This window comes from Coregonus lavaretus (assembly GCF_964263955.1).
Source record: "Coregonus lavaretus genome assembly, chromosome: 14".
In the NCBI taxonomy this organism is placed as follows: Eukaryota; Metazoa; Chordata; class Actinopteri; order Salmoniformes; family Salmonidae; genus Coregonus; species Coregonus lavaretus.
In genome coordinates this window covers 10846385-10874351 of record NC_140001.1, presented here as the reverse complement: position 1 = coordinate 10874351, position 27967 = coordinate 10846385, and the positions used below count along the sequence as shown (strand labels likewise).

At 44.4% G+C, this 27967-nt stretch overlaps 2 protein-coding genes across 3 annotated transcripts; one reads left to right on the top strand and one right to left on the bottom strand.

The window, feature by feature from the left end:
* The first annotated feature begins 384 nt into the window (after positions 1-384).
* Positions 385-24574, top strand: skic3 (SKI3 subunit of superkiller complex). 2 transcript variants are annotated; one of them, XM_084176258.1, is made up of 41 exons: positions 385-483; positions 1549-1643; positions 1776-1919; positions 3456-3547; positions 3652-3727; positions 3810-3950; positions 5539-5637; positions 5770-5878; positions 6122-6262; positions 6340-6441; positions 6702-6826; positions 6990-7076; positions 7223-7326; positions 7665-7791; positions 8129-8308; positions 8586-8710; positions 8810-9060; positions 9348-9450; positions 9866-10048; positions 10250-10400; positions 10574-10652; positions 10877-10938; positions 13008-13064; positions 13284-13352; positions 13531-13605; positions 13821-13962; positions 14144-14237; positions 14412-14489; positions 14599-14723; positions 14834-14957; positions 15084-15308; positions 15674-15746; positions 18863-18916; positions 19085-19196; positions 19318-19446; positions 19589-19713; positions 20012-20176; positions 20321-20473; positions 21740-21870; positions 22330-22459; positions 22778-24574. In XM_084176258.1, the coding sequence occupies exons 2-41, from the start codon at positions 1554-1556 to the stop codon at positions 22850-22852; spliced, it is 4707 nt and encodes a 1568-aa protein (XP_084032384.1). In that variant the 5' UTR covers positions 385-483; positions 1549-1553; the 3' UTR covers positions 22853-24574. The 2 variants fall into 2 exon arrangements, with proteins under 2 accessions (XP_084032384.1, XP_084032385.1); XM_084176259.1 differs by lacking the exon at positions 385-483 and adding an exon at positions 683-1220.
* gig2p (grass carp reovirus (GCRV)-induced gene 2p) lies at positions 24194-27138 on the bottom strand. Its single transcript, XM_084176263.1, has 2 exons — positions 26810-27138; positions 24194-25282 (listed from the first exon to the last, which is right to left on the bottom strand). The coding sequence occupies exon 2, from the start codon at positions 25279-25281 to the stop codon at positions 24601-24603; it is 681 nt and encodes a 226-aa protein (XP_084032389.1). The 5' UTR covers position 25282; positions 26810-27138; the 3' UTR covers positions 24194-24600.
* Positions 27139-27967: the final 829 nt, after the last annotated feature.

The following is a 27967-nucleotide window of genomic DNA, read 5'->3' as shown; positions in this document are numbered from 1 at the left end:
CAAAATTCTTGTTTGATAAATATTTTATTGTTAAAAAGCTATTCTTGCCCATTTTATTGGAAATCTATTACCTTAAGGTACGTCATGGTTACCCAGAAATTATTTTATATTGATATAAAAACAGCTTCATTGGGCATTTAAATAGTTACCCCAGCGAAAGTACATATTGTTGTGCTTCCGAGTCAAATTTCCCGGAAAATAACAACATTACATAGTTTGTTCTGTTTATGAAGTATTGCATTTTTCAAATAAATCTAAAGGCCTTATTTAATTGAGACAATCATGGCATTCGATATAAAAAATATTAAACATCAATGCTTGCTTTTATTTGGAATAAAATTAATAAATTGAAGAATATTCACTTCCGGGACAAACTCCCTGGTCAACACCTTTTAGTAAAGAAGTATGATTGCTAGCGACGTGGTTTCGCTATAATCAAATAATGTTTTATTACTGAATTAAAATCATCTAGATAAGCGACAGGTAAAGTTAACGCTTGTGTTTTGTTGCTGGTCCTTTTTACGTGTTGTGGTAACGAGCCAAGCAAGCAAGCTACCTAAAGGCTACCTGAAAACGAGTGTAAACAACCGGCTAACAGTAGTTAGCTAACGTTACCTAACTTGTTTTGATTTAGTTAGCTAACTACAGTAGCTAGTTGTAGTGCAAGCTAGTTTTAATAAGGCTATTGCTATCTCTACTTAGTCGTTAGCTTGATGACAAGCTACCTTGCTAGCCAAGTCAGTTTGCTAGCTGGTAACCCAAACAACGAGATCTAAGCCAACGATTATATAACTACGGTTTCCCCTTTCTGTGTCTAAACTATGCCTGGGCTAGCTCTAAGACTCTAGACGGCATTAGTTTTCAGCGATTACCTTCGCCCACGACAGGCTCATGTGAACTACAATCCCGACGCGGTGTTTTAACGTTTAGAAACGTCAATAATCATCACTTTCAATAGGCTTTCGTAACATATGGCCCGTATCTTTCATGAGCGAGAAAGAATCCTACAAATAAAAAATATACACTTACTGTAGCAGTTTTGCACAGATCCATGTAGCTATGGGTGCCTCCATCTGATCTGACGAAACTACACTTCCCGAGTTAGGCTTACACACAGGTGTTTGGAGCACCCTACATAGCCAATTAGCACAGCTGGTCTTCCTTTTAACAAGCGATGTAACATGGAGCTATTGCTGTGTGGGAACACTAACCCTATAAAGGTGTGTAGTAATTTAACCTATTGTTTTTTGAAAATTATTTATCGCTGATATGAAAGATATGTTCCTTATGTTTCCAAAAACATTCTGCAAGCGATGCTTGTTAATGTTTTGACTATCGTCTGGGCTCTTAACAAAACTACCCCGGTCCGAAGATACTATTGTCAATAAGCGCCAAAGCAGTTAGCATCTATGAATGGGCTATGTATGTCTGGGTTAGCTGGCTAACGTTACTCCACTCCTGTTGCTATTAACGTTAGCCCAATTGCTTAATTTTGGTGACAACTTTGACTGGTGTCTTAATTGACTTCTCACTGACTTGGATTTATAGAGACAATGTCAAACAAAGAAGTGAAATCGGCTCTAAAAAATGCTAGAGATGCCATAAAGAACAAGGAATTTAAAGAGGCTCTAAAACACTGCAAGGTAAGTCCTTGCCCATTTCTCTATGTTCTTACTACACACACTTATAGTGTGAGGGGAAACTGGGTGATATGTAGGATTTGCTGTTTTGAAAAAGTTATTCTGTCAAATAACTCAAACCAATTCCCCCACCAGGCTGCCCTGAAGCTAGAGAAGAACAATTACAATGCCTGGGTGTTCATTGGAGTGGCCGCGTGCGAGCTGGAGCAGCCAGACCAGGCCCAGACAGCCTACAGGAAGGCTCTGGAGCTCGAGCCAGAGCAGCTGCTGGCCTGGCAGGTACTGTGGATACATCACACCTAGATCAACTGAACTAATATAGGCCCTCACTAGATGTAGGCTTCTAGATAGGACACACAATTGAAGAGTGTCCCAAAAGTAGAGCTGTGACGATAAACCAAAAATTATCGACATTGACCATACACAATCTCTTATCGTGGGCATTTCACTGATATCGTTCATAACGATAAGTAGCCTATACCAGAGAAATGTGACGTTTGAAGTGAAATACATTTGCTAATATGGGTGATTGTTAATGAAATTAATAGTAGTATAAAAAATAAATTTAAAAAAAGAATGTATGCACTCACTAACTGTAAGTCGCTCTGGATAAGAGCGTCTGCTAAATGACTAAAATGTAAATGTAGTAGTTTAAAACCAGTTAAATGTAACGAAATATAATCAAATGTAATACCCAAAATTAATTATTTATCATGAGAGGGTCATAAACAATAACAAGTAATGCTGCATACTCAAAGGTTGAAATCTCACCTTTCTGGTAAAAATAGTTATAAATTGCTGAGGTGTAGTCACTTTTGAGAAAACAAGCTCAAATACACGGTACAAATATGAAATATTTTATATGATGTGTTTCCTATTCAGTAAAACTGTATGAATAAGGATTGAAATGACACATGCTTTCTAAATATAGTATAATCAAATTATAAAACTAACTATAAGATTTCACCTTCCTTGTAACTGTAAAATACATATTTGTATGTTTAGTGTTAGAAAATGTGCATATTTTGTAAAGGTCTTTCTTGATCAAAACGTCTGCCCCCATCGCTGTGAATGTCTCACAGAGCTCTAGCTTGGCTTCCTAAACTTGTTAGGAGCTTGCCTGTCATCACATATTAATATTGTCTGTCTTTGCCAGTGTTTTGTTTAAAAACTATTAATTGTTTTAGATTACTGCCTATAAATCGATCTCTGAATGTGCTACAGCCACAAAAACTATCACTCCTGCTGCGCTAGGATGTAAGGAGTCCAGTCATATGTTCTTAGTGGCTGTGATGTAGGGTTCAGCTAGGAGTTGATGAACTGTCAGAAGAGTGAATGAAATGGTAGGAGGGACATCCCAGCTTCAAGTGGTGTCAGATTTCACATCCTGCTTCATACAGGCAGAAGAGACATACTCCTGTGTCCGTGAGAATCAGGGCTACTGCTCAATACAAGCCATTTCGATCTATGGTGTCCTCAGATCGATTTATAAGCGACAATGTCGGTCGGAACCAGTACCAGAACCACGCAGATCCCCAAAACAGGGGACTTTACATCTAAGAGGATTTATAAAAGGATAATAAATAAATACAAATGTGGTGCACATTAATGTTATAAACTTATCGTTATCGCAACAATTCAGGCGATTTATCTCGTTACGGATTTTTATTCCATATTGCCCAGCTCTACCCAAAAGTCACATTATCTACACATTATCCATCTATCTTACACAGAGTATTCCAGAGCAGTGTTATGGGGCATGTCACTATGTCAACATGCTGACTAGAATGTGACCTGTTATTGTTGCTGTTTTAGGGATTAGCAAACCTGTATGAGAAAAGTGACCAGACGGATTTCAAAGCGGAACTACCCAAAGTCTACCAGAAACTCATTGAGCTTTATGAAAGGTAAGACATGATAATCTCTCGTACCTCTACTACATTACAAATTTCCACCCTGTGGTTAGCTCTTGGACTATTGTGTTTATCTGTGTCTTGTTCTGCATACACAGTTCAGACAAAACAAAATGTTATGAGGTGATCAGAAAACTGGCAGACATCTACCATACGGAGAAGGACTATTTACAGGTATGTAAAGATAGTAGTTGCCCTTCAAATGAAGGAGGATATATGTTAATTGTTGTCATAGGGTGGATGTGTATGCGTTTAGGTGGCCAGGGTGTGGCGAAGGCTGATTCAGCTGAAGGAAGGAGAAGGTGCTGACAAGGCAGAGCTGCTGCAGCTATGTCAAAATATGACCTGCCTTCTCTCAGACAGCGTGGCAGAACAGGACAATGAGACTCAGCAGCACGTAAGAGCAATTATAATATACACAAATAATCCCCTTGATAAACATTGTCTGGGTCGTTCCACCTCAAAAGCAAAAGAAAGAGGATTACAACAGAAAACTATATATTGTCTGACTGTTCTCTCTGCTACCGCACGCCAAGACCAAAAGGCTCCTTAACAGCTTCTACCCCCAAGCCATAAGACTACTGAACAGTTAATGAAAAGGCCACCCAGACTATTTACATTGACCCCCCCCCCCCCCCCCCCCAACCCCCCACACACATTGCTGTTACTCACTGTTTATTATCTATACATAGTCACTTTATCCCTACCTACAGTGCCTTGCAAAAGTATTCATCCCCCTAGGTGTTTTTCCTATTTTGTTGCATTACAACCTGTAATTTAAATTGATTTTTCTTTGGATTTCATGTAATGGACATACACAAAATAGTCGAAATTGTTGAAGTGAAATGACAAAAGAACTTGTTTCAAAAAAGTAAAACAATTTTATAACGGAGACTAAAATTGAGCTTTTTGGCCATCAAGGAAAACGCTATGTCTGGCGCAAACCCAACACCTCATCACCCCGAGAACGCCATCCCCACAGTGAAGCATGGTGGTGGTGGCAGCATCATGCTGTGGGAATGTTTTTCATCGGCAGGGACTGGGAAACTGGTCAGAATTGAAGGAATGATGGATGGCGCTAAATACAGGGACATTCTTGAGGGGAAACCTGTTTCAGTCTTCCAGAGATTTGAGACTTGGACGGAGGTTCATCATCCAACAGGACAATGACCCTAGGCATACTGCTAAAGCAACACTCAAGTGGTTTAAGGGGAAACATTTAAATGTCTTGGAATGGCCTAGTCAAAGCCCAGACCTCAATCCAATTGAGAATTTGTGGTATGACTTAAAGATTGCTGTACACCAGCGGAACCCACCCAACTTGAAGGAGCTCGAGCAGTTTTGCCTTGAAGAATGGGCAAAAATCCCAGTGGCTAGATGTGCCGAGCTTATAGAGACACCCCAAGAGACTTGCAGCTGTAATTGATTTTTGGTCTTATTTCTTGCCTCTTCAAAGTGGTAGGCATGTTGTGTAAATCAAATTATACAAACCCCCCAAAAATCTATTTTAATTCCAGGTTGTAAAGCAACAAAATAGGAAAAATGACAAGGGGGGTGAATACTTCCGCAAGCCACTGTACATGTGCAAATTACCTTGACAAACCTGTACCCCCGCACATTGACTCTGTACCGTTACCCTCTGTATATAGCCTTGTTATTATTTTTTTGTGTTTTTATTTTTTACTTTATTTAGTAAATATTTTCTTAACTCTATTTCTTGAACTGCATTGTTGGTTAAGGGCTTGTAAGTAAGCATTTCACGGTAAGGACTACACCTGTTGAATTCGGCGCATGTGACAAAATGTTATTTGATATTGTGTGTTTGGGATTTTTACCATTGAAGACCATTAGAGACCATACCAGGGGGACCTACGGGGGGTGTGTGGTGTACCAGTGTCTTGTGTTATTGCTAGTCATTGCGAAACGTTTTTCTCCCCTATGCTTTGTGCTCATTCCCACTGTTGATGTTATGTTTATGTTCCCAGTTAATTGCAGCCTTTGAGAAGGCCATGGTTCTCTCTGACAATGTGCCTGGCGAGGACCATCGGAAGCTCTCAGCTGACTACCTCAAATGCCTTTCACAAGTAAGTCCGCCCCTGTCTTTTGCACTCACTCAATCTCTGACACACAGTTATTATGAGTGCTGGGACTCTGGGTTAGGACTAAGGCCGGCATCTTGCGCTGTCAACTGACCAGAAAAATGTTCCTCTCTCTAGCTTTCGCATGAAGAGGGTAAAATGAAAGAGGCCTGTGAGTCCATGTTTGCCCTCTATCCCTCACAAACATTTCCATTGGAGATCCTCAGTGCACATCATCTCAAGTCAGGTAAGAAATCACTGACTTAGCAAACTATAGATAAAGAACTGGTGCAGTCATTGGCAGTGTATAGTTTCACTTCAGGTAAAATAAAAACAAAAGATTGACCTTGCAGGACTGGGGCAGGTCAAGTGTACTATTCAGTGATTAGTATGTATTATTTGATTGAGCCTTTTGTCGTATGGCCAATGGGTCAAAGAAGTGACAGATTGCGCCTTTTAAATAGTCAGCGTGTGTGTATTTGTCTCTTAGGGGTCTGCAGTGAGGATGCAGGCCGCTGTTTCTCCCGTCTCTTGGAGTTGGACCCAGACAGTGGATTAGGCCAGCTGGGCTTGGGCATCAGAGCTCTGGAGGAGAGCAAATGTGACGACGCCATTAAGTACCTGGCCCAAGGTGAGCAGTGTGGGGGCTTTGGTTTGGCTGTTGGTCTGTGGTTTTCTCCACCACCTCACTGTCTGTTGTGCTCTCAGGACTGGAGCGAATGCACTCCAGCTTGGTGGGCTGGTGCAGCCTTGCTCAGGCCCAGCTGAAAATGCACAGATATTCCGACTGCGCAACATCCTGCACCCAAGGTACATCTATCTAAAACATCTGGCTGGTGTTTCATAATCCTAACCTAAACCTTTTCTCTGAAAACCCACCGTACTTTCCACATATCAGAGCTTGGCTATGACCTTACTGTAAGCCTACTCATCCTTGTTTGAAGGTTATAGTGACTTGTCAAAGATTGCCTCTAAGCTTGACCAGTTGAAGACCATATCACCCTTAAGTCAAAGATGTGTATTGAGATGTGGCATTCAGTGCGTTGACAGGCCTAGCTGTGTCCTTTCAGGGCTGAAGCTGGGTGGGGCTGGAGAAGAGGCACTTGGGCAAAAGCTCCTGAGGCTGAGACTAGAGGCCCTTGTGAGGACTGGGGATGAACACACTGCAGACCAAGCCCTGGAGATCCTTTCACAGGTACAGCATTCATACTCCACCGGCTGCTCCCCAACATTTAATTTACTGTCCCTTTAGTTGGTGTAGGCTCAGCACCGATATGCTCTAATTTTCTACCATTACTATCTACTGATATGTATGGGGATTTGTTTGTTTGCTCATCAAAATATATATTTATTTATAGCTTTCAGATGCTAACAATGACCCTGTCCTGGTAGCCTTAAAAGGAAGAGCGTATTTGCAAAAAGGCCAAGTTGACCAAGTGCTCCAGGTAAGACACCTTCGCTTGTCATCCTTCACAATTCTTGGTTACGCTAACGTATCTTAAGTACCTTCAGGTAAATGGGTATCAAATATTTTGTGCCTATTTTGTTGAGTTCCCATGTGCCTACTAATCTCTGGCCTTGTACCCAACAGGTGTCCACGGAGCTGCTGGACTTTCACCCTGATCTGGCCGAGGGACTGGTGCTGAGGGCACTAGTACACATAGCACAGGGCCAGCACCAACTAGCAGAACAGAGGTGTGTCCAGGGACTGCAGTTGAAAGTCTGCCAGCTGGTTAAAACGGGCACTTTTACTATAATGTTCAAAGCAAATGTTATTGGTCACATACATGTGTCTAGCAGATGTTATTGGTCACATACATGTGTCTAGCAGATGTTATTGCGTGTGTAGCGAAATGCTTGGTGTGTGTGTGTGTGCCCATCCCCCATTCAACACACTACTTCTGTATTGATAACTGTCTCTTTTACTACCGTTTTAATCAACAACTCATCACTGTTCCTAAGAGACTGTGTGACTGAACTAGACCATGTAGTTAGATCAACCTTCCTCTTGTCTTCTCCTGTCCCCGTTGTAGCCTCCTGCAGGCCACAGCCCAGAGCCCAGCCTGTGGAGAGTACTACTTCCTGTTGGGGCAGCTCTACTGGGACATGGGGGAGGAGAGTCGCAGGGACAGGAGCAAGGCCCACACCCATCTACTGAAGGTCAGTGTTGCCTGCAGGGCCTCTGCCTGGGAACACTGTGTAGATGGAGAATCATACTATGGAGAATGCATTATGGTCACATCCACACATAAGCAACTCCCTGCCGTTTTTAAATGCACACTCATTGATGAGAGGTTCCTGCACATTGTTACTCGTATGGCTTTTAAATGTCATAGGATGATCAAGAGGCTTTAACAGTGGGCGGGATGGGCTGTGGGCACATTGCTGGCTTTGGTAAAGTTAAACTACAGTGCTGCTCACATCCAGCTGTACGGTATGACATTAGTTTGGTGATTGGCTCACTGCCATTACTGACAGCTGGTGTGTTTTGTGTCAGGCTGCCAAACTGGATCCGTACCTGGGCTCTGTGTTCCGCTACCTGGGCCATTACTACCGGGAGGTGGCCAGGGACCAGGGCCGAGCCAGGGGCTGCTACAAGAGAGCCTTTGAGCTGGACAGCAAAGACGCAGAGTCCGGGGCTGCCTCTGTGGATCTGAGCATGAAGGAGGGGGACATGGTGAGTTGTCTGTTGATCTGTGCTGGTCATGGAGGGCTGTAGCCGATAACAGCAGACTTTCCCCTGTGGAAGTGACTAGTAGTCCATCCACCTGATTTCAATACATTTTGATATAATATAAATGTCACTTAGGCCTACCTAACTGTTTGAATCAGTTGATTTTGGGCCTGGCTGAAATGTCTCGCTTGCTAGTATAGACTATGGACATTATAGTATAATCCAATCTATGCTGCTGTGTCAAGCGTCTGTCCCTGTTCCCTCTATCTGCCTTCCCCAGGACACTGCCCTGGCTGTGCTCCAGTCAGTGATCGAGAGAGCCACCCCTGGTTCAGCTAAGTGGGCCTGGATGAGACGAGGCCTATATCACCTGAAGGTGGGCCAGCACCCCCAGGCCTGTGCAGAGTAAGTTCCCTGAGGCTACCACTCACTTGAACAGTCTGACACCACACACACACACACACACACTAACACACACACGCACTCATTGATGTGTTATGTCAGTCTGCAGGCTGCTCTGAGGGCCGACCCCCAGGACTGGGTGTGCTGGGAATGTCTGGGCGAGGCCTACCTGAACCGCCGGAGCTTCACGTCGGCCCTGAAGGCCTTTGCCAAGGCCCAGCTGCTCAACCCCTCCTCCATTTACAGCCTCTACCAGACTGCTGCCATCAAACAGACCCTGGGCAAGTTCAAAGAGGCTGCTGCAGAGTACCTGCAGATCATAGCCCAGGAGGACTACGTGCCTGCACTCAAAGGTAGGGGTGTGTCTGCGTGCACACGTGCGTGCCTACTGTCATTTTTGGTGTCTATTCCAGGGTGATTTATTGTTTTACACTCTTGCACCCTGACAGGACCTTATTATCTAATTTTTGTTGCGACTGTGACAGTCTGACAGCGTACACTAATTACAGTATGTTCAGAAGCTCTGAATGGACCATGTTGGAGGATGACCTTTCCTTGAATCCCAGTCGTCACATATCACAATGCTTGGGGCTGGTGGTAATTTCCCTGTATTGTGTGTGTGTCCCTGTGCTGCCCCCAGGCCTTGGGGAGTGTCTGCTTTCCTTGGCCAGAGGCCTGATGGAGGACTATAGAGATGGTGGAGCCATAGACCTCATCCAGCAGGCCATCCAGTACCTCTTCAGGTTAGACACTTCACTCAATGCTCCCAGGAGCCCAGAGCGGCAGCTCATTGAATAGGATTACTGGAACTCGCCATCAGAGAGAATTGGAATTCATTGGGTCCATAATCAAATTACACTGTGCTATCAAAGGGAAATCGGCACTTTGCTTTCAATTGGAAATACAGAGCACTTTGCTCATGAGAATAACTTGGGCTACCAGTATTACGTTTGATAATGCCTTGTTGCTTTCGTGTAATGTGAGGACTTTGAACCTACATCATTTCTCAAGTTGCTCATGAACGAAAAGTCAAGGGCCTTAACACATTATTTGTTTTTCATTACCGGTACTAAAAATTATTTTGCACTGATAAAATGTATACAAAAACACACTTGACTGTACTTAACATCCCCTTCCCCTGTGTCTGTCCAATCCCAGGGCTGTAGAGCTCCGTCCAGACCTGTCCTGTCTGTGGAAGTTACTGGGAGATGCCTGCACCTCAGTCAGCACTGTGGCCCCCAGCAGGGCCCGCGTTGTGGTGCCAGGCCTCCTGGCCCAGTTACAACCCCCAGACCAGGGCCACCTTCTCAACCAGGGACACATCCTCCGAGTGGGGGAGAGGTGAGGCGCCAACACCGGCTAGTCACTAGTGTTATGATAGAAGCCACGTGATTTGAATACACAGGACAACACTAATGGTCAATGGATACTGTGGAGGAGGCACCCGCCTGGGAACTCTCTAGTGATAGGATTATTAGGTTTGGTCTGCACTGTAAGATGAATCAGGAGTCAATGACACACAATGATTGTCTTTGTGTACAGATGCTATGGGCGTGCTCTGAAGCTGATGCCTGAGAGCTCCAGCCTGTGGTATGACCTGGGTCTCAACTACTACCACCAGGCCCGTCTGCCCCCCTGCCCTCAGGAGATGGAGCACACCACCCTGCTGCTGCTGCTGGAGAAGGCCCTGCAGGTACACATCTCACCTGGATGGATGGATGGATGGATGGGGTAGAACACTCATTTGTCTTGGGAGGAGGAGTTGGAAGAGATGTATTCAGCCCAATTCTTGGAGTTCAACACGTTGCATAGTTCACATACAATATCAATGTAATGCATTAAATATACTCTTTCTCTTCTCGTCAGTGTGTGAAGAAGGCCATCATGTTGAACAGTAGTAACCATAGCTACTGGAACGCCCTGGGAGTGGTCGCCATGAGCAAAGGTAGAAAGGTGTAGCCTGGGTACCAGCGTGTTTCTGCTATCATTCCACTTCTTGTCATGTTTGGCAATGACATGGAGTACAAGGAGTGGAATGTTGGACCCAAGTTTTACTTTTGTCTGGTTGATGGGAGCCTTCGTTGGTGGTGGAGCTATGGGATGTTGTTGCCATGTCTTTAGGTCTGTTTATAACGTATGAATAGCTAAGTGTTTACTCTTCCTTTTCAGGAATTGAGAACTATGCCCTTGCCCAACACAGCTTCATTAAGTCAGTGCAAGTGGAACCCAATGTAAGTACAACACCTCACACAGTATTGGGTACTCACTTTTCATTGAATCATCTCTTATGTCTTAGTCTGGGTACCAGTCTGTTTAGCTATCATTCCACTCCTTGTCATGCTAAACAGACTGGCCTTTCTGCCATCCTCAAATATGAACATTATATCATTAATGAGCTTGAGGAGAACAGAGGCTTTGATCCTGATTCGATAACCCTCACAACTACAGTTGAAGTCGGAAGTTTACATACACTTAGGTTGGAGTCATTAAAACTAGTTTTTCAACCACTCCACAAATTTCTTGTTAACAAACTATAGTTTTGGCAAGTCGGTTAGGACATCTACTTTGTGCATGACACCAGTAATGTTTGCAACAATTGTTTACAGACAGAATATTTCACTTATAATTCACTGTATCACAATTCCAGTGGGTCAGAAGTTTACATACACTAAGTTGACTGTGCCTTTAAACAGCTTGGAAAATTCCAGAAAATGATGTCATGGCTTTAGAAGCTTCTGATAGACTAATTGACATCATTTGAGTCAATTGGAGGTATACCTGTTGATGTATTTCAAGGCCTACCTTCAAACTCGGTGCCTCTTTGCTTGACATCATGGGAAAATCAAAAGAAATCAGCCAAGACCTCAGAAAACAAATTGTAGACCTCCACAAGTCTGGTTCATCCTTGGGAGCAATTTCCAAACACCTGAAGGTACCATGTTCATCTGTACAAACAATAGTACGCAAGTATTATATATGCAACTGCACATGGGGACAAAGATCATACTTTTGGGAGAACTGTCCTCTGGTCTGATGAAACAAAAATAGAACTGTTTGGCCATAATGACCATCATTATGTTTGGAGGAAAAAGGGGGAAGCTTGCAAGCCGAAGAACACCCTCCCAACCGTGAAGCACGGGGTGGCAGCATCATGCTGTGGGGGTGCTTTGCTGCAGGAGGGACTGGTGCACTTCACAAAATAGATGGCATCATGAGGAAGGAAAATGATGTGGATATATTGAAGCAACATCTCAAGACATCAGTCAGGAAGTTAAAGCTTGGTCACAAATGGGTCTTCCAAATGGACAATGACTCCAAGCATACTTCCAAAGTTGTGGCAAAATGGCTTAAGGACAACAAAGTCAAGGTATTGGAGTGGCCATCACAAAGCCCTGACATCAATCCTATAGAACATTTGCTGGCAGAAATGAAAAAGCGTGTGCGAGCAAGGAAGCCTACAAACCTGACTCAGTTACACCAGCTCTGTCAGGAGGAATGGGCCAAAATTCACCCAACTTATTGTGGGAAGCTTGTGGAAGGCTACCAGAAACGTTTGACCCAAGTTAATCAATTTAAAGGCAATGCTACCAAATACTAATTGAGTGTATGTAAACTTCTGACACACTGGGAATGCGATGAAAGAAATAAAAGCTGAAAGAAATAATTCTCTATTATTATGACATTTCACATTCTTAAAATAAAGTGGTGATCCTAACTGACCTAAGACAGGGAATATTTACTAGGATTAAATGTCAGGAATTGTGAAACTGAGTTTAAATGTATTTGGCTAAGGTGTATGTAAACTTCCGACTTCAACTGTATCATCCAATCACAACGATTATGCAAATATTGGAACTATATCACTTTTTTTTCCTCCACAGCACACGTTGGTATCTTTTTTTTTTTGTTGTCCAGATGAAACCAGTCTGTCAAAAGCTGCTAGCTCATGTCAAAATTCTCAAAGTTAATCCATACTGCAATTCCAACCACAAAATGTCTCTGCTTTAATTTTAAGCCTAAACATGCAACAGCTTGCCTAGCTAACAGCTAAATGTTTTTTACTTTGTTAGAATTCTATCTTCCAGACTCCCCATGTTGTCATGGAATTATTTATGTTATGTTTAACAACCAATCAGCTACTCCACCATAAATCCAGCTGCATATTGAATGTTGAGATTGCCGGAAGGCCAGTCTCTTTGGCAATGACACGGAGTACAAGGAGTGGAATGTTAGCTAAACAGACTGGTCCCCAGGCTAGTTATGTGGATGTGTTTTAAAAAGAAATGTCCTCCCAATCTAGAATGTTGTTGCTTGGACAAACCTGGGTGCTTTGTATCTGAAGAAGGACAATGTTGAGGTATGTGTCTTCTAGACTGTCAATTCCTATGTCTATATTCTGTCTGTATAGTCTGTATTACTGTCAGGTCCATTGTACTAGGAATGTCTCATTGTAAATGTACTTGATTCTGATTCTATCTACGGATGTTTATTGAAAGCATCAACTTGTATAGTGTGTTATTGTATTAGTCACTTCATTCCCCTGTTAGTTAACAATCCTGCTCCATTGCTTTCCCAGCTCTCCCATGAAGCCTTTAAGATTGCCCAGTCTTTGGAACCGCTGTATGTCGGCTGCTGGATTGGACAGGTATCTAGTGACATGCCTGCAAGGCACCAGAGACCCTAACCATGCAAGCCAGTGTTGCTCAATGTTATACAGACAAGTTCTAACCTCCTTCTATCCCCCACTTTTTCTTTTTCTCCTCTTGTCTATCACTATTTATCCTCTTGTTCCCCATATCCCGTTTTCTACTTGTATCTTCCAGGCCCTCATTGCAGAGATGGTGGGCAGTTATGATACCATGGACCTGTTCAGACACACCACAGAGCTCAGTACACACGTATGTCAATTCATTCCCTTATTTAGGCTACTGTTGGTGGTCCTCAGCTGAGACCTATTGGAATGATGAGAATGTATGATGATATAGTATCTCATTGTCCACTATTCTGTTATCCTGTCTCCTGTTTATTATCTCCTTCTCTCGCTCTCCTGCTCTCTCTCTCTCTTCCTCTTCCCCTCCCCCCCACACACACACACACACACACACACCCCTAGACGGAGGGGGTAAAGGGCTATGCCTATTGGGTTTGTGCCACTCTGCTGGATAAGAGTAACAGGGACTCTGAGCTCTATCGCTACAACATCGTCCAGATGAATGCAGTGTCTGCCGCTCAGGTGGCTTTGAGCAAGTACACAGGTGTGTGGTTGAGTCATCCATCAAACTTTCGTACAACGGCCTTTTATGCTATAATTGGCTAAACAAGAGATTGTTGTACCTTGTTGTATCTTCTGTCTTTGATTGTCAAATTTAGAAATGAGCGCTAAGAGCCTAAAGGGAAATGTCTTCTGAAATAGTTAGTTTCTTTCTGTCTTGTCAGAGCGGATCCAGACAGACCCTGATGCCTTCGTCATGCTGGGTTTCCTCAACGAGCACCTGCAGCTAAAGAAGCAGGCAGTGCTGGCCTACCAGAGGTGTGTCTGTCTTTGTCTGTCTGGTTATGGAGTGTGTGTGTGACTGTGTGCCTGTACTTGCTATTTAAATGAAAGGTTAAATAGAAAATTAATCTCTTGAATAGGAAATTAATCTCTTGTTTTTCATGAAGTAATTCACTAATGCCATATGTTTGGACTTCCTCTTCTCCTCAGAGCTGTGGAGCTGCTGCAGGCGATGCCTTCCGTGGAGTTACTGGCCTTCTCCCTGGGAAGCTATGGCCGGGCCCTCTGGTACCACAACAATTTGTCCTTGATACAGACATTCCAAAATGATTGACAGATCTCAGAAAACAGGCTTTGGTCAGTTTCGTAGTATAAGTGTGGTGTTTCTTCCCCACAGCAACACAGGCCAGTGGGAGGAGGCAGTGCATGCTTACTCCTCCACATCTCTAGAGGAGCTCCACGACCTGGCAGGCCTGGCGCTGGTCTACTGCAGAGCAGGACTCATCCCAGAGAGCATCAGTGGTGAGTGGCTCATTCAGTGTGTGTGAGTGGGCATGCGCAAGTTTGTGTTTCTTTGTGTGATTATATGTTTGGATGCCTTTCAACGTTGCCCTGTCCCCTCTGTCTCCTAGCCTATGAGAAGGCTCTGATGGTGGCCTCCAGTGAGAAAGAGAAGGCCTACATTCTGACTTCTCTGGCTCTGCTGCAGCACAGACTGGGGAACATGGACTCCGCTAAAACACTGCTCTTCAAATGGTCAGTTCCCCCTGACACTCCACTGCTTCAACACGTCTCCCTTCACACATTGAATGAAGACCTAAATGACTAAACCTACGGTGTGTGTGTGCGCATCTGTCTCTTTGCATCTGTGTGTGTCCATAGCTCCATGCTGAAGGAACCTGTGCCAGAGTCTCTGCTGTGCCTGTGTGCTCTGGGGCTAGTCCATGGGGACAGCACGCTGGCCAGCGCGGCCCTCACTGAGCTGCTGAAGCAGGGCAGGGCCACTGGGGCTGCCGTGGAGCAACGCTGCCTGCTCACCTGCACCCTGCTGGCTCTGCAGGGCAACCACAGCGCTGTGCAGCGAGAGGCCTCCAGGGCCGTCCACAGGTACAACATCTCAGCAGACAAACACACCGAACACCACTGCCAAGGGTGTAGTCAATAGTCCAAAGGAAAACGTTTTGCAACGAAAATTAGTTTCATATTGGACCAAACACTAGGTAGGTCCAGGTAGTTACCTCCCCGTTTCAGCCCGTTTGGCTCCATTTGGTTCATAGTGTGTGCACCCCAAATCTCAATATCGACCCATAACCCCTGCCTGTACTACACACCTATTCCACCCCCCTTCCCTTGAGTAGCATCATGGTCCCTTTCTTATAGTTTAGGATTAAAGAAAGAGCTAGAATGTCTTCCGTATGAGTAGGTATGTAGATACAGGTAATTACACATGTTTTCTTGTTGTGTTGGTGCAGTAACCCTGGGAATCCTTCCCTGTGGGCCCTGCTCTCCAGACTGGTGCCACAGTATTACCCCAGGAAGGCCAACGTATGTCACCTCAGCCATACATACATACATACATACATACATACATACAGTGGGGAGAACAAGTATTTGATACACTGCTGATTTTGCAGGTTTTCCTACTTACAAAGCATGTAGAGGTCTGTAATTTTTATCATAGGTACACTTCAACTGTGAGAGACGGAATCTAAAACAAAAATCCAGAAAATCACATTGTATGATTTTTAAGTAATTAATTTGCATTTTATTGCATGACATAAGTATTTGATCACCTACCAACCAGTAAGAATTCCGGCTCTCACAGACATGTTAGTTTTTCTTTAAGAAGCCCTCCTGTTCTCCACTCATTACCTGTATTAACTGCACCTGTTTGAACTCGTTACCTGTATAAAATACACCTGTCCACACACTCAATCAAACAGACTCCAACCTCTCCACAATGGCCAAGACCAGAGAGCTGTGTAAGGACATCAGGGATAAAATTGTAGACCTGCACAAGGCTGAGATGGGCTACAGGACAATAGGCAAGCCGCTTGGTGAGAAGGCAACAACTGTTGGCGCAATTATTAGAAAATGGAAGAAGTTCAAGATGACGGTCAATCACCCTCGGTCTGGGGCTCCATGCAAGATCTCACCTCGTGGGGCATCAATGATCATGAGGAAGGTGAGGGATCAGCCCAGAACTACACGGCAGGACATGGTCAATGACCTGAAGAGAGCTGGGACCACGGTCTCAAAGAAAACCATTAGTAACACACTACGCCGTCATGGATTAAAATCCTGCAGCGCATGCAAGGTCCCCCTGCTCAAGCCAGCGCATATCCAGTCCCGTCTGAAGTTTGCCAATGACCATCTGGATGATCCAGAGCAGGAGTGGGAGAAGGTCATGTGGTCTGATGAGACAAAAATAGAACTTTTTGGTCTAAACTCCACTCGCTGTGTTTGGAGGAAGAAGAAGGATGAGTACAACCCCAAGAACACCATCCCAACCGTGAAGCATGGAGGTGGAAACATCATTCTTTGGGGATGCTTTTCTGCAAAGTGGACAGGACGACTGCACCGTATTGAGGGGAGGATGGATGGGGCCATGTATCGCGAGATCTTGGCCAACAACCTCCTTCCCTCAGTAAGAGCATTGAAGATGGGTCGTGGCTGGGTCTTCCAGCATGACAACGACCCAAAACACACAGCCAGGGCAACTAAGGAGTGGCTCCGTAAGAAGCATCTCAAGGTCCTGGAGTGGCCTAGACAGTCTCCAGACCTGAACCCAATAGAAAATCTTTGGAGGGAGCTGAAAGTCCGTATTGCCCAGCGACAGCCCCGAAACCTGAAGGATCTGGAGAAGGTCTGTATGGAGGAGTGGGCCAAAATCCCTGCTGCAGTGTGTGCAAACCTGGTCAAGACCTACAGGAAATGTATGATCTCTGTAATTGCAAACAAAGGTTTCTGTACCAAATATTAAGTTCTGCTTTTCTGATGTATCAAATACTTATGTCATGCAATAAAATACAAATTAATTACTTAAAACTCATACAATGTGATTTTCTGGTTGAAGTCTCTCACAGTTGAAGTGTACCTATGATAAAAATTACAGACCTCTACATGCTTTGTAAGTAGGAAAACCTGCAAAATCGGCAGTGTATCAAATACTTGTTCTCCCCACTGTACATACATACAGTTGAAGTCGGAAGTTTACATACACCTTAGCCAAATACATTTAAACTCAGTTTTTCACAATTCCTGACATTTTAATCCTAGTAAAAATTCCCTGTTTTAGGTCAGTTAGGATCACCACTTTATTTTAAGAATGTGAAATGTCAGAATAATAGTAGAGAGAATGATTTCTTTCAGCTTTTATTTCTTTCATCACATTCCCAGTGTGTCAGAAGTTTACATACACTCAATTAGTATTTGGTAGCATTGCCTTTAAATTGTTAACTTGGGTCAAACGTTTTGGGTAGCCTTCCACAAGCTTCCCACAATAAGTTGGGTGAATTTTGGCCCATTCCTCCTGACCCATTTGCGACCAAGCTTTAACTTCCTGACTGATGTCTTGAGATGTTGGTTCAATATATCCACATAATTTTCCTTCCTCATGATGCCATCTATTTTGTGAAGTGCACCAGTCCCTCCTGCAGCAAAGAACCCCCACAGCATGACGCTGCCACCCCCGTGCTTCACGGTTGGGATGGTGTTCTTCAGCTTGCAAGCTGCCCCCTTTTTCCTCCAAACATAACGATGGTCATTATGGCCAAACAGTTCTATTTTTGTTTCATCAGACCAGAGGACATTTCTCACAAAAGTACGATCTTTGTCCCCATGTGCAGTTGCAAACCGTAGGCTGGCTTTTTTTATGGCGGTTTTGGAGCAGTGGCTTCTTCCTTGCTGAGCGGCCTTTCAGGTTATGTCGATATAGGACTTGTTTTACTGTGTATAAAGATACTTTTGTACCGGTTTCCTCCAGAATCTTCACAAGGTCCTTTGCTGCTGTTCTGGGATTGATTTGCACTTTTCGCACCAAAGTACGTTCATCTCTAGGAGACGGAACGAGTCTCCTTCCTGAGCGCTATGACGGCTGCGTGGTCCCATGGTGTTTATACTTGCGTACGATTGTTTGTACAGATGAACGAGGTACCTTCAGGTGTTTGGAAATTGCTCCCAAGGATTTATTTTCTGAGGTCTTGGCTGATTTCTTTTGATTTTCCCATGATGTCAAGGAAATAGGCACTGAGTTTGAAGGTAGGCCTTGAAATACATCCACAGGTACACCTCCAATTGACTCAAATGATGTCAATTAGCCTATCAGAAGCTTTTAAAGCCATGACATCATTTTCTGGAATTTTCCAAGCTGTTTAAAGGTACAGTCAACTTAGTGTATGTAAACTTCTGACCCACTGGAATTGTGATACAGTGAAATATTCTGTCTGTAAACAATTGTTGGAAACATTACTTGTGTCATGCACAAAGTAGATGTCCTAACCGACTTGCCAAAACTATAGTTTGTTAACAAGACATTTGTGTAGTGGTTGAAAAACGAGCTTTAATGACTCCAACCTAAGTGTATGTAAACTTCCGACCTTAACTGTACATACATGCACACACTGAGCTGGTACTTGATCAGCTTGTGTTGTGTGCTCCAGGGAGGTGCGGTGGCAGGCCACGTGGCGTGTCTCGCCAGCATGACCCAAGGGAAGGTACGTATGCACTCTTAACCCCACATCTCAACCCTACCCCTCGTCTCTACCTGACACCCCCCAAATGTCACTACTGATCCTCTCTGTAATGTTTGGTCGCCTCCCTCTCACTGTGTCTATTCTGTCTCTGTGTGTTTGCTGCCTGCCGCTACCTGTGTGTGGCTGCAGAGGGCACTGCTGTACAGTGGAGTGAACCAGCTGGCGTGTGGCAGACACTCTGGAGAAGACCGCAGCAGGAACGCCCTGAAGACCATGCAGAGGGCTGTGCTGCTCTGCCCCGGTAAGACCACACACACAGCCTTTTCCAACATAAACATCGACACACAAAGCCTCAATCCCTTTAAAACTGTGTATGGACTCCCTGATGTAACGTGTTCCTCTCCTCTCCCCGTCTGTGTCAGATGACCCGGCGGCATGGGCGGGGCTAATGGCTGCTTGTCACACTGAGAACACAGCCTGCTCCCTCTCTGGCTCCACCCCTGCCAGACGAGGCTTGGAGCAGGTGCTCATGGCTGTGGTGTCAGAGAAAGGTAGGTCAGCACTGGTCTGAGGTGTTTGTGGCTATGTGGACATGTGCAGCAAAGACATGGGCCTTTGTAACATTGTTTTAGTTTTGGACCAATTCAAATGTGATTCTCTCTCTCTCTCTCTCTCTCTCTCTCTCGTGTGAAGTGCGGAATGTGGAGGAGGTGGAGCAGCCTCTGGCCCAGGCTCTGGAGGGTTGGGTGCTGCAGCAGGCTGTGACAGGACTGACAGGTGGAGGCCAGCTAGAGCAGGCTGAGGCCCTCTGCTCTCAGGTAACCCCCCCCCCCCCCCCACACACACACGGTCAAAACCCACACACACACCCTGTACGCGCAACAGTCATACGTCCCCTATACGCTCAGCACTTCCAAACCACATCCGTCATACATCTCTCTCAGAGCTCTTGAATCTAATTTGAAAGTGATGGAGTTTTCATGTTTGATCTCCATAAGACTCTCCTGCAATTCTCCCCATCTGGCCCATGTCGTTTGGAAATGCGCTTCATGGTCCACAATTCTGAAGTGTCATCCTCTAAACCCGTCTCTCCTCCCTCTCCCCCCCTCCTCCCAGGTCCTGAGTGTGTCTCCTGAGCACCCCGCTGTAGTCCTGCTGTTGAGGCAGGTGCAGTGTGAACACCTCCTGCTGTCCAGCGCCGGTACTGCCCTGCCAGCTTCTGTCCTGGAGCAGCTCAGCAGTGCTGTCCTAGCCAATCACACCTCAGTGGCCGCCTGGCACGTGAGTCACACACTGCCGACTGGGGGGGGAGTGGACACATGCACATAGGTGTACATGGAAGATATTGGCCTGGATGTCTGTAAAGTATTGTATGTTCACAGCCTTCTTCCCTCACTTGTCTCTCCCCGTCCCCTCCTCTCTCAGTGGCTGGCGGAGGTGTATCGTACCCAGGGTCTGCTGGTACAGGCAGTAATGGCATACAGACAAAGCCTGCAGCTGGCCTCCCAGCTTGGCCTCCACAGTGGAAAAATGGCCTGTCTTCTGCGCCTAGCCCTGCTGGCCCTCAGCCCCTGCATGGTGAGTCTCCCTCTGGGCCGAGCCCTGCTGGGCATGGTGAGTCTCCCTCTGGGCCGAGCCCTGCTGGGCATGGTGAGTCTCCTTCTGGGCCGAGCCCTGCTGGGCATGGTGAGTCTCCCTCTGGGCCGAGCCCTGCTGGGCATGGTGAGTCTCCCTCTGGGCCGAGCCCTGCTGGGCATGGTGAGTCTCCCTCTGGGCCGAGCCCTGCTGGGCATGGTGAGTCTCCCTCTGGGCCGAGCCCTGCTGGGCATGGTGAGTCTCCCTCTGGGCCGAGCCCTGCTGGGCATGGTGAGTCTCCCTCTGGGCCGAGCCCTGCTGGGCATGGTGAGTCTCCCTCTGGGCCGAGCCCTGCTGGGCATGGTGAGTCTCCTTTTGTGCTACACTGACAACACCAAGACCTTGGGGCAAGGGGGAACAATTGATTCAACATGGTGGTGTCTTACTGTAATATTTAATACTGAACTTTTTAATAAGTTTCTGGAATACCATGGAATGTTACATATCAAGGAGCAATCCAGTTATTTACACATCCATGACAAGTCAAGAATGCGGCGTTTGTTTGTATTCCAGGAAATTGTACAAGTGATCCTTGACATATGAACCCTTTGTCCTAAAAAAAAAAAGTCTGAAATGTGGTTGAACCAAGGGAGCTGGTGTATTGAGTCAGTTGCTAACAGTAAACATGCATTGTACACAGCTGGTTATATAAAAAAGACACTCACACAGAGGCCCATCCCCCAAATACAGAGACAGACAACAGAACACACACATATGGCAGGTTAGTGAGGGATGACACACACACACAATGATGGGACCACTGATCAAGGCCAGGTGGAAATGCAAACAGCACCAAGGGAATTCATTGTCAGGTTACAGTAACTGTGCTTTTATACAGCTCCCCCATCCCTTTCAACAGCCCCAGTGTATGTAGGTTTGGGTTATGCATCAGACTCGGGCTGTGAGCATAGCCGTGGGAAGTAGGGGTGCTGATGGTGCTGCAGCACGTTTCTCTTCCTGTGAGGTGGTAATGATCTGTCTCTCAGCACCTGCTGGGTTCCCCTCTCTTAGCCTGAGCCCACATTAATGGCAGACATGGTACAAAATACAAAGCCTTCCAGATCAGACAATTCTTTGATTAAACAGTGGAACATTGCATTGTCTTTTTCATCAATGTAGTTACTGCTATAAAGCTTCAAGGGACATTCACCTTCTGCTCACCTATATGGAGGTATGAAATGTTTAGTGTTATTTTTCTGTGTGTGTCAGGCGAAAGTCCCTGGTGATGAATGGAAGGAGCTGGTTCTGGAGGCGACCACCGAGGCTCTGAAGCTGGGCCCCTCCCCTGTAGCCCTCCTCGTCCAGGCACTGCTACACTTCTCCACCAAGATGGCCGCCAGGTGGGCACCCTGCTACGCTCATCAGAGTGGCTGGCGATGTCCCAATTTATCTCTCCTTCCTCCCAAAGTGTGGACTTATTCACTTCCTTACCAGTAGCTTCCTTTCAAGTTAGGAATCAGAAATATGGTGAAAACTCCCACTAGCCAATGTCTCCACCAAGCCAATGCTTTTAGATGTATGGGAAGTAGTGAATGAGTGTACACTTCAAGATAAAGCAGATATTATTGGGATGCACCCTTAATCTCCATTTCACACTCGCCCCTCACCATGACCGCAAATCTTCAACTAATGTGTTCAACAGTACAGTTGATATGAATGATGCCATTACCGGACAGCTTATACTCGTGTAATACAACTTCATAACACATTCACAATAAGTAAAAGCCCTTGCACATTCAGTGCAAACAACTCTCTCCTGTCGTCTGAGTCGGATTGCTCTGATTGTTGTTGTCGTCCAGGGAGACGAGGCGTCTGTTGGAGAGGCTGGTGTACGCCCCCTCCCATGGTTACCCGGAGACGGTGGCGTGTGTGGCCCGCTGGTACCTCCTACGCCACCTGCACGCCAAAGATGACCTGGAGCTGATGGACGTGAGTACAGAATTAACCAATTACAGCGAAGAGATTTCTAAGAAGTATTCATGTGTGATTGGTTTAAAAAGACTAACTTGACAGTATTTGTGGGTAAAATGAGATGCAATATTTATTACAGGAGAAGGTAGTATATTTACTGTGTATTGATTGCTTGGGCTGTCTAAGCAGGGCGCACAGTTGAGGCCAGGTGTACTGTTTCAATAAGAAAGGAGCAGGCCAGCCAGGTGGGATGCACTGAGGTAGCAGCAGTTAGCTAGGGACTGCCAATCAGCAGTTTTTAACTTTGTGTGCGTCTCTGTCTGTGTGTGTCTTTAGACCCTGGTGGATCAAGCCAAAGCCTGTGGAGACGGCAGACTGCTGGAGTTCCACACACTGCTCACCTCTGGCTGAATGACTGACTACCAGGGGACAGCACCGCTCCATCCACAGCCAGCCACTCACTCAGCAAACAATGCATGACCTGAAGTCAACAATGTATCTCCTTCACTGCCTGACTCCTGTGCTGTCTCTCACTTTCACAATCATGTCAAATGTTTACAGTACTTATGGTATTTGTATGCAGTGGATTAGTTTAGGCGATCAGTTCTTACTATGGGACATTGGAATGATGTTGGGATTTGGGAATAACACCCACAGGAGGCACTGAGGGTCAAAACACTAGCCTCTGAAGATGGTATCTTAACTTTTTGAACAGCACGGCAGGATGTAGAGGAGTGGTCATATCATGCATAGGGTATGTTGTCGTCTATGTACGATCGTATGCATGAATGAGATGACCACTCTATCCTGCTATGCTGTTCAAAGGGTATGCTTTATGTAAGTAGAAGGGAAGGTAGTGGTAAGCAGTGAACACATCCCCTAAAACATGTTCCTGTCACAATGTTTAGTGTTCCTATTCAGCAGCTTAACTTCAAATCCTCAGAGGTGCATTCTGTAGCTTTAAGTTCATTTCCCCAGTGGCAACTCACAGTACTACAAACGCATTCAGCCAAAAACAAATGGATACATTTGGACACACCCAAACCGACACCTTCAGATTCAGCACTTTTGACCGGAAAAAAATAACTCTTCCAAAACATATGTATTGTCTTTAGACAGCTTCTGGTGAATGTTCACTAGTAAACCCATATTTAACTGACCAGTTACTAAATGCCTTGACTGATACTTGTGATATTGACAGACAAACAAGGTCATGTTTCAATTCTGTAGTTGACTAATTCAGAATGTAAACTTTGGCATTTTGTTATTGCACTATGCTGTTTATCATGTAGAAAAGTGCCTTCCTCAGAGCATGATCTATATTAACATATCTGCTTTTGGGTGTTGCCTTAAAGACAAAATATGTATTACTTAATTACATTTTTAATTTGCTCTCAAACCCAACCCACTGGTGCGGAAGGCCACCCATATATATGCTCTAAGCCTGCCCATGAGTCAGGACTGAAGAGTAAAGATGGCTGAAATCACATCACACACCACTGGGTCCCAAACTCCTTAGATTCCAGTGTAGTTTGCACTGTGCATACTGAGGAAATTGTGCTTTAAACAAGGAGCTTTCTCCGAAACGAGTCAGCAATAAATATAATTGAAGGGAATTAAGCTGCCGTCCTCAACCTGCTTTTACAATTGTTGCTTCTTTATTTCATATGAATGCTGTCACACATTGCAACACAGCCAAATGATATCATGTACCCCCTGCCATAGCTATATGTAAGAAGACAAAAAACCCTGTGAGGAAAAAGCATTTTAACTTGAAATATGGAGCTCATGTATTTCATATGAAATGGATACACAGTGATACTGCAGGAATAAAAGGCAGATATACAAGAACATGCTGTGTGTCTTTGTTGAGTCCCTCCGGCACATTGTGCACCAAAAAGCACACCATAATCATCCACATGCAACATAGGCCTACATGTGGCGATCAAAAGTAAGTTAAATTCAGAGGTTTGTTCAGGAGATACATTCTGGCCACATGATGTACAGCATATATTTTACAGGGGGAAAAAAGATTAGGTCCCTGAGATATGTGTATGCAATAACACACCACCGAAGACTATAGACCATAACGCATCACTGCCCAATGAAAAATTGTTGATCAATGCACACCTCCTAACCCTTCAACCCCCCCCCCACCGTTAGGCGCTGGCAGAGCAGGTGTGTTTGGTCATGAGGGTGCAGATGTTCTGTCCGCAGCCCCAGCACGGGTGCAGCGTGTGTGTGTGATATGGCGTGGTCTTCCTCCTGCACAGGGTACACACACCCCCAGCCACCGCAACCTGCCTGTCTCCACCCCTTCCAGCCCTAGCCTGCTTCTGTGATACCAGCTGCTTTAGCTCAGCCAGGATGGTGGGGTTGGGTGCAATGGCGATGCCGGTGACCTCGACACGCTGGGGGTCAAACACACAATCCTCCTCCAGGCCACTGGGCACGGAGAGCATGCCACAGTTGGGGGGCACCCATGCCGTGTCGTACCCCGCTGCGTTCCAGCTCTTCTGCATAGGGTGGTTGTCTTTGTCGATGCGTTTCACGCGGCCAGCATTGACACGCAGCTGCAGCACCACACGGTCGGAGGCATTGGCTTTTAGCGGGTAGCGCTTGGCCTTGCACTTGTTGCGGCTCACGTACACACCTGGGCCTAGCATGCCATCAGGGGACTGGCGGAAACCATTGGTGATGATGAGCCGAGCAGTCTGGACATTGGTGCCATGGTACATAGTGTAGGCACCCCCCTTTTGAGGCTCCTGCTCCGCCCCCAGTTCCAACACCAGGGATTCGTCATCGTACACCACGTCCCAGCCAAAGAACGCCACCGACATCCTATAATTAAATTCATTGGACAGTCAAAACAAAATATTCTTCAGGGTGTATATGGGAGCCAAAAATAACTTCCAATTAATGGAACGGTGTAAAATGATTTGAGTTGGCTGCTAAGTGTAGGCCTACTTCCTGGCATTGGTGTAAAGTGCTTTAAAATGGCAATATGTAACTTTTTGCGCGACCGGACCAAATTCACATAGAAACGTTAGTTATAGATCTATCATTCTACTTGCAAGTCTACTTGCAAGTCTAAAGTGATATATCTGTTCTATGTGCACTATTTCTATGCTTCCCGTTGTTAAGTTTTGTTAACTTTTTTTTTTACTTTCGGTTTTGTACACCAGCTTCAAACAGCTGAAACAACAATATTTTTGGTTATGGAAAATATACTTCACAGCGGTTTAGATGGTACAATGATTCTCTACACTATACTAGCTTATTTTGTCACATAAAGTGAAATTAGGCAAACAATTAGAGTTTTAGCAACCAAGAAATGGCGGAGCGATTTCTGCATAGTGCAACTTTAAGTACAAATACTTTAAAGTACTACTTAAGTAGTTGTTTTGGGTTTTTGTACTTTACTATTTATATTTTTGACAACTTTTACTTTTACTTTTACTCCACTACATTCCTAAAGAAAATAATGTACTTTTTACTCCATACATTTTCCCTGACACCCAAAAGTACTCGTTACATTTCGAACGCTTCCTTAGCAGGCTGGGAAAATGGTCCAATTCACACACTTAACAAGATAATGTACCTGGTCATCCCTACTGCCTCTGATCTGGCAGACTCACCAAACACAAATTGTTTTTTTTTGTAAATTATGTCTGAGTGTTGGAGTGTGCCCCTGGCTACCCATACATTTTTAAAACAAACAAATCTGGTTTGCTTAATATAAGGAATGTGAAATGATTTATATGTTTACTTTTGCTTTTGATAACTAAGTATATTTGAGCAATTACATGTACTTTTGATACTTAAGTATATTTAAAACCAAATACTTTTAGCCTTTTAATCAAGTAGTATTTTACTGGGTGACTTTCAATTTTACTTAAGTCATTTTCTATTAGTGTTAATATGTAACTTTTTGGCCAACGACCAAATTCACATAGAAATGTGAGTTATAGATCTATAATTCTACTTGAAAACAAGTCTAAAGTGGTAGATATGTTCTATGTGCGTTATTTCTATGCTTCACGTTCTTAAGTTTTGTTTTTGCGTCTTGTACTTTCGATTTTGTACACCAGCTTCAAACAGCTGAAACAACAATATTTTAGGTTATTGAAAATATATCTCACAGCGGTTTAGATGGTACAATGATTATCTACACTATACTGGCTATAATGTCATATTTATAATGTCATATTTCATTTATGACTTATACATAGCTGCTAAACATGGAACTGTATGGACCGCAGACAAAACTAAACACAATGGCATAACCATAACAGACAGAAACAAAATAAAACAGACAAGAAATTGCTTTCCAAATTAGTATTACATGAATATTAGTGTTTTTCTTACCTGTACAGCAATGCGTCCGCGAAGTGAATCGGTCAACCTGAGCAATTCTACTTTCGTTTTCTGTATAACAAAATGTAAAGTAGCCTAGGCTAACGAAATAGCACTACGTTATAAAAACAGCTAAAACGGGAACGTGCCGCATTAATAGACCTAGACGCAGTACAGACCACAGAATTGGGCCTATATCTTAGACCTCGTAATGCAGACGATTCCCATAGAGAATTCCTCTATAATTAATTATTGCAACAGTTGCAAGTTCAACTCGGCAACTGTAACAACTTGGAGGACACTTATGTGCTGCATCTCAACAGTATTTGTTTCCTCCCCTCCCCTCCCCTCCTCACCTTTCCTTAATATTTACATTTACATTTAAGTCATTTAGCAGACGCGCTTATCCAGAGCGACTTACAAATTGATAAATGGTTATATCAAATTTAAAAGTGAATAGAATGTTGTTGTTACTATAATAGTGTGCTGTAATATGAAAGGCCTATAGTAGCATGGGGTGGTATGCGCATATTACCTCATGAAATTGAGATAATATGTACATATGACCTCAATCAGTGTTGCCAACTCCTCAGTAAGGAAAGTAGCTATTGGCTGTCCTAAAAGTCACTAGAAGTCGCTAAATGACGTCATCACCTAATTTGCATAATTGGCCATGTGCATGTAATTGTGATGGACGCTGTAGGAGAGAGGAATAACGTTGTGGGAGAGCCAAAAGGTGAGTAAAAAAAAACTAAATATGTTTAGAACTACAAATGAACTTTCTTCTGTCGATTCTAGTTTTTTTTTATGTCACAATTCCAACCCTCCTCCTTTATCCGGGCTTGGGACCGGCAAAAGTGACCCAAAAGAGACACTCTGGCTGAGGGTTTTTTATTTATTTATTGTATTTTTTATTTTATTTTTCTTAAGTTTGGTTTGGTTTTTAACCTTATGGTCCACTTAGGAGCCTACAACAAGTCACAGTAAAACATGAACATTTTTAACCATAACATTTGTAACATTGTTTTGTATACAATCTACATTAACAATCTAAATGGACCAAAAAGAGACAGTAGAAAAAACGGTCAATGGCAATGTGAGAAAATGATGGTAACTAGCCTGGCCCTAATTCAGGTTAATAGTTTTTTCAGACCCCCCTCCACACACACA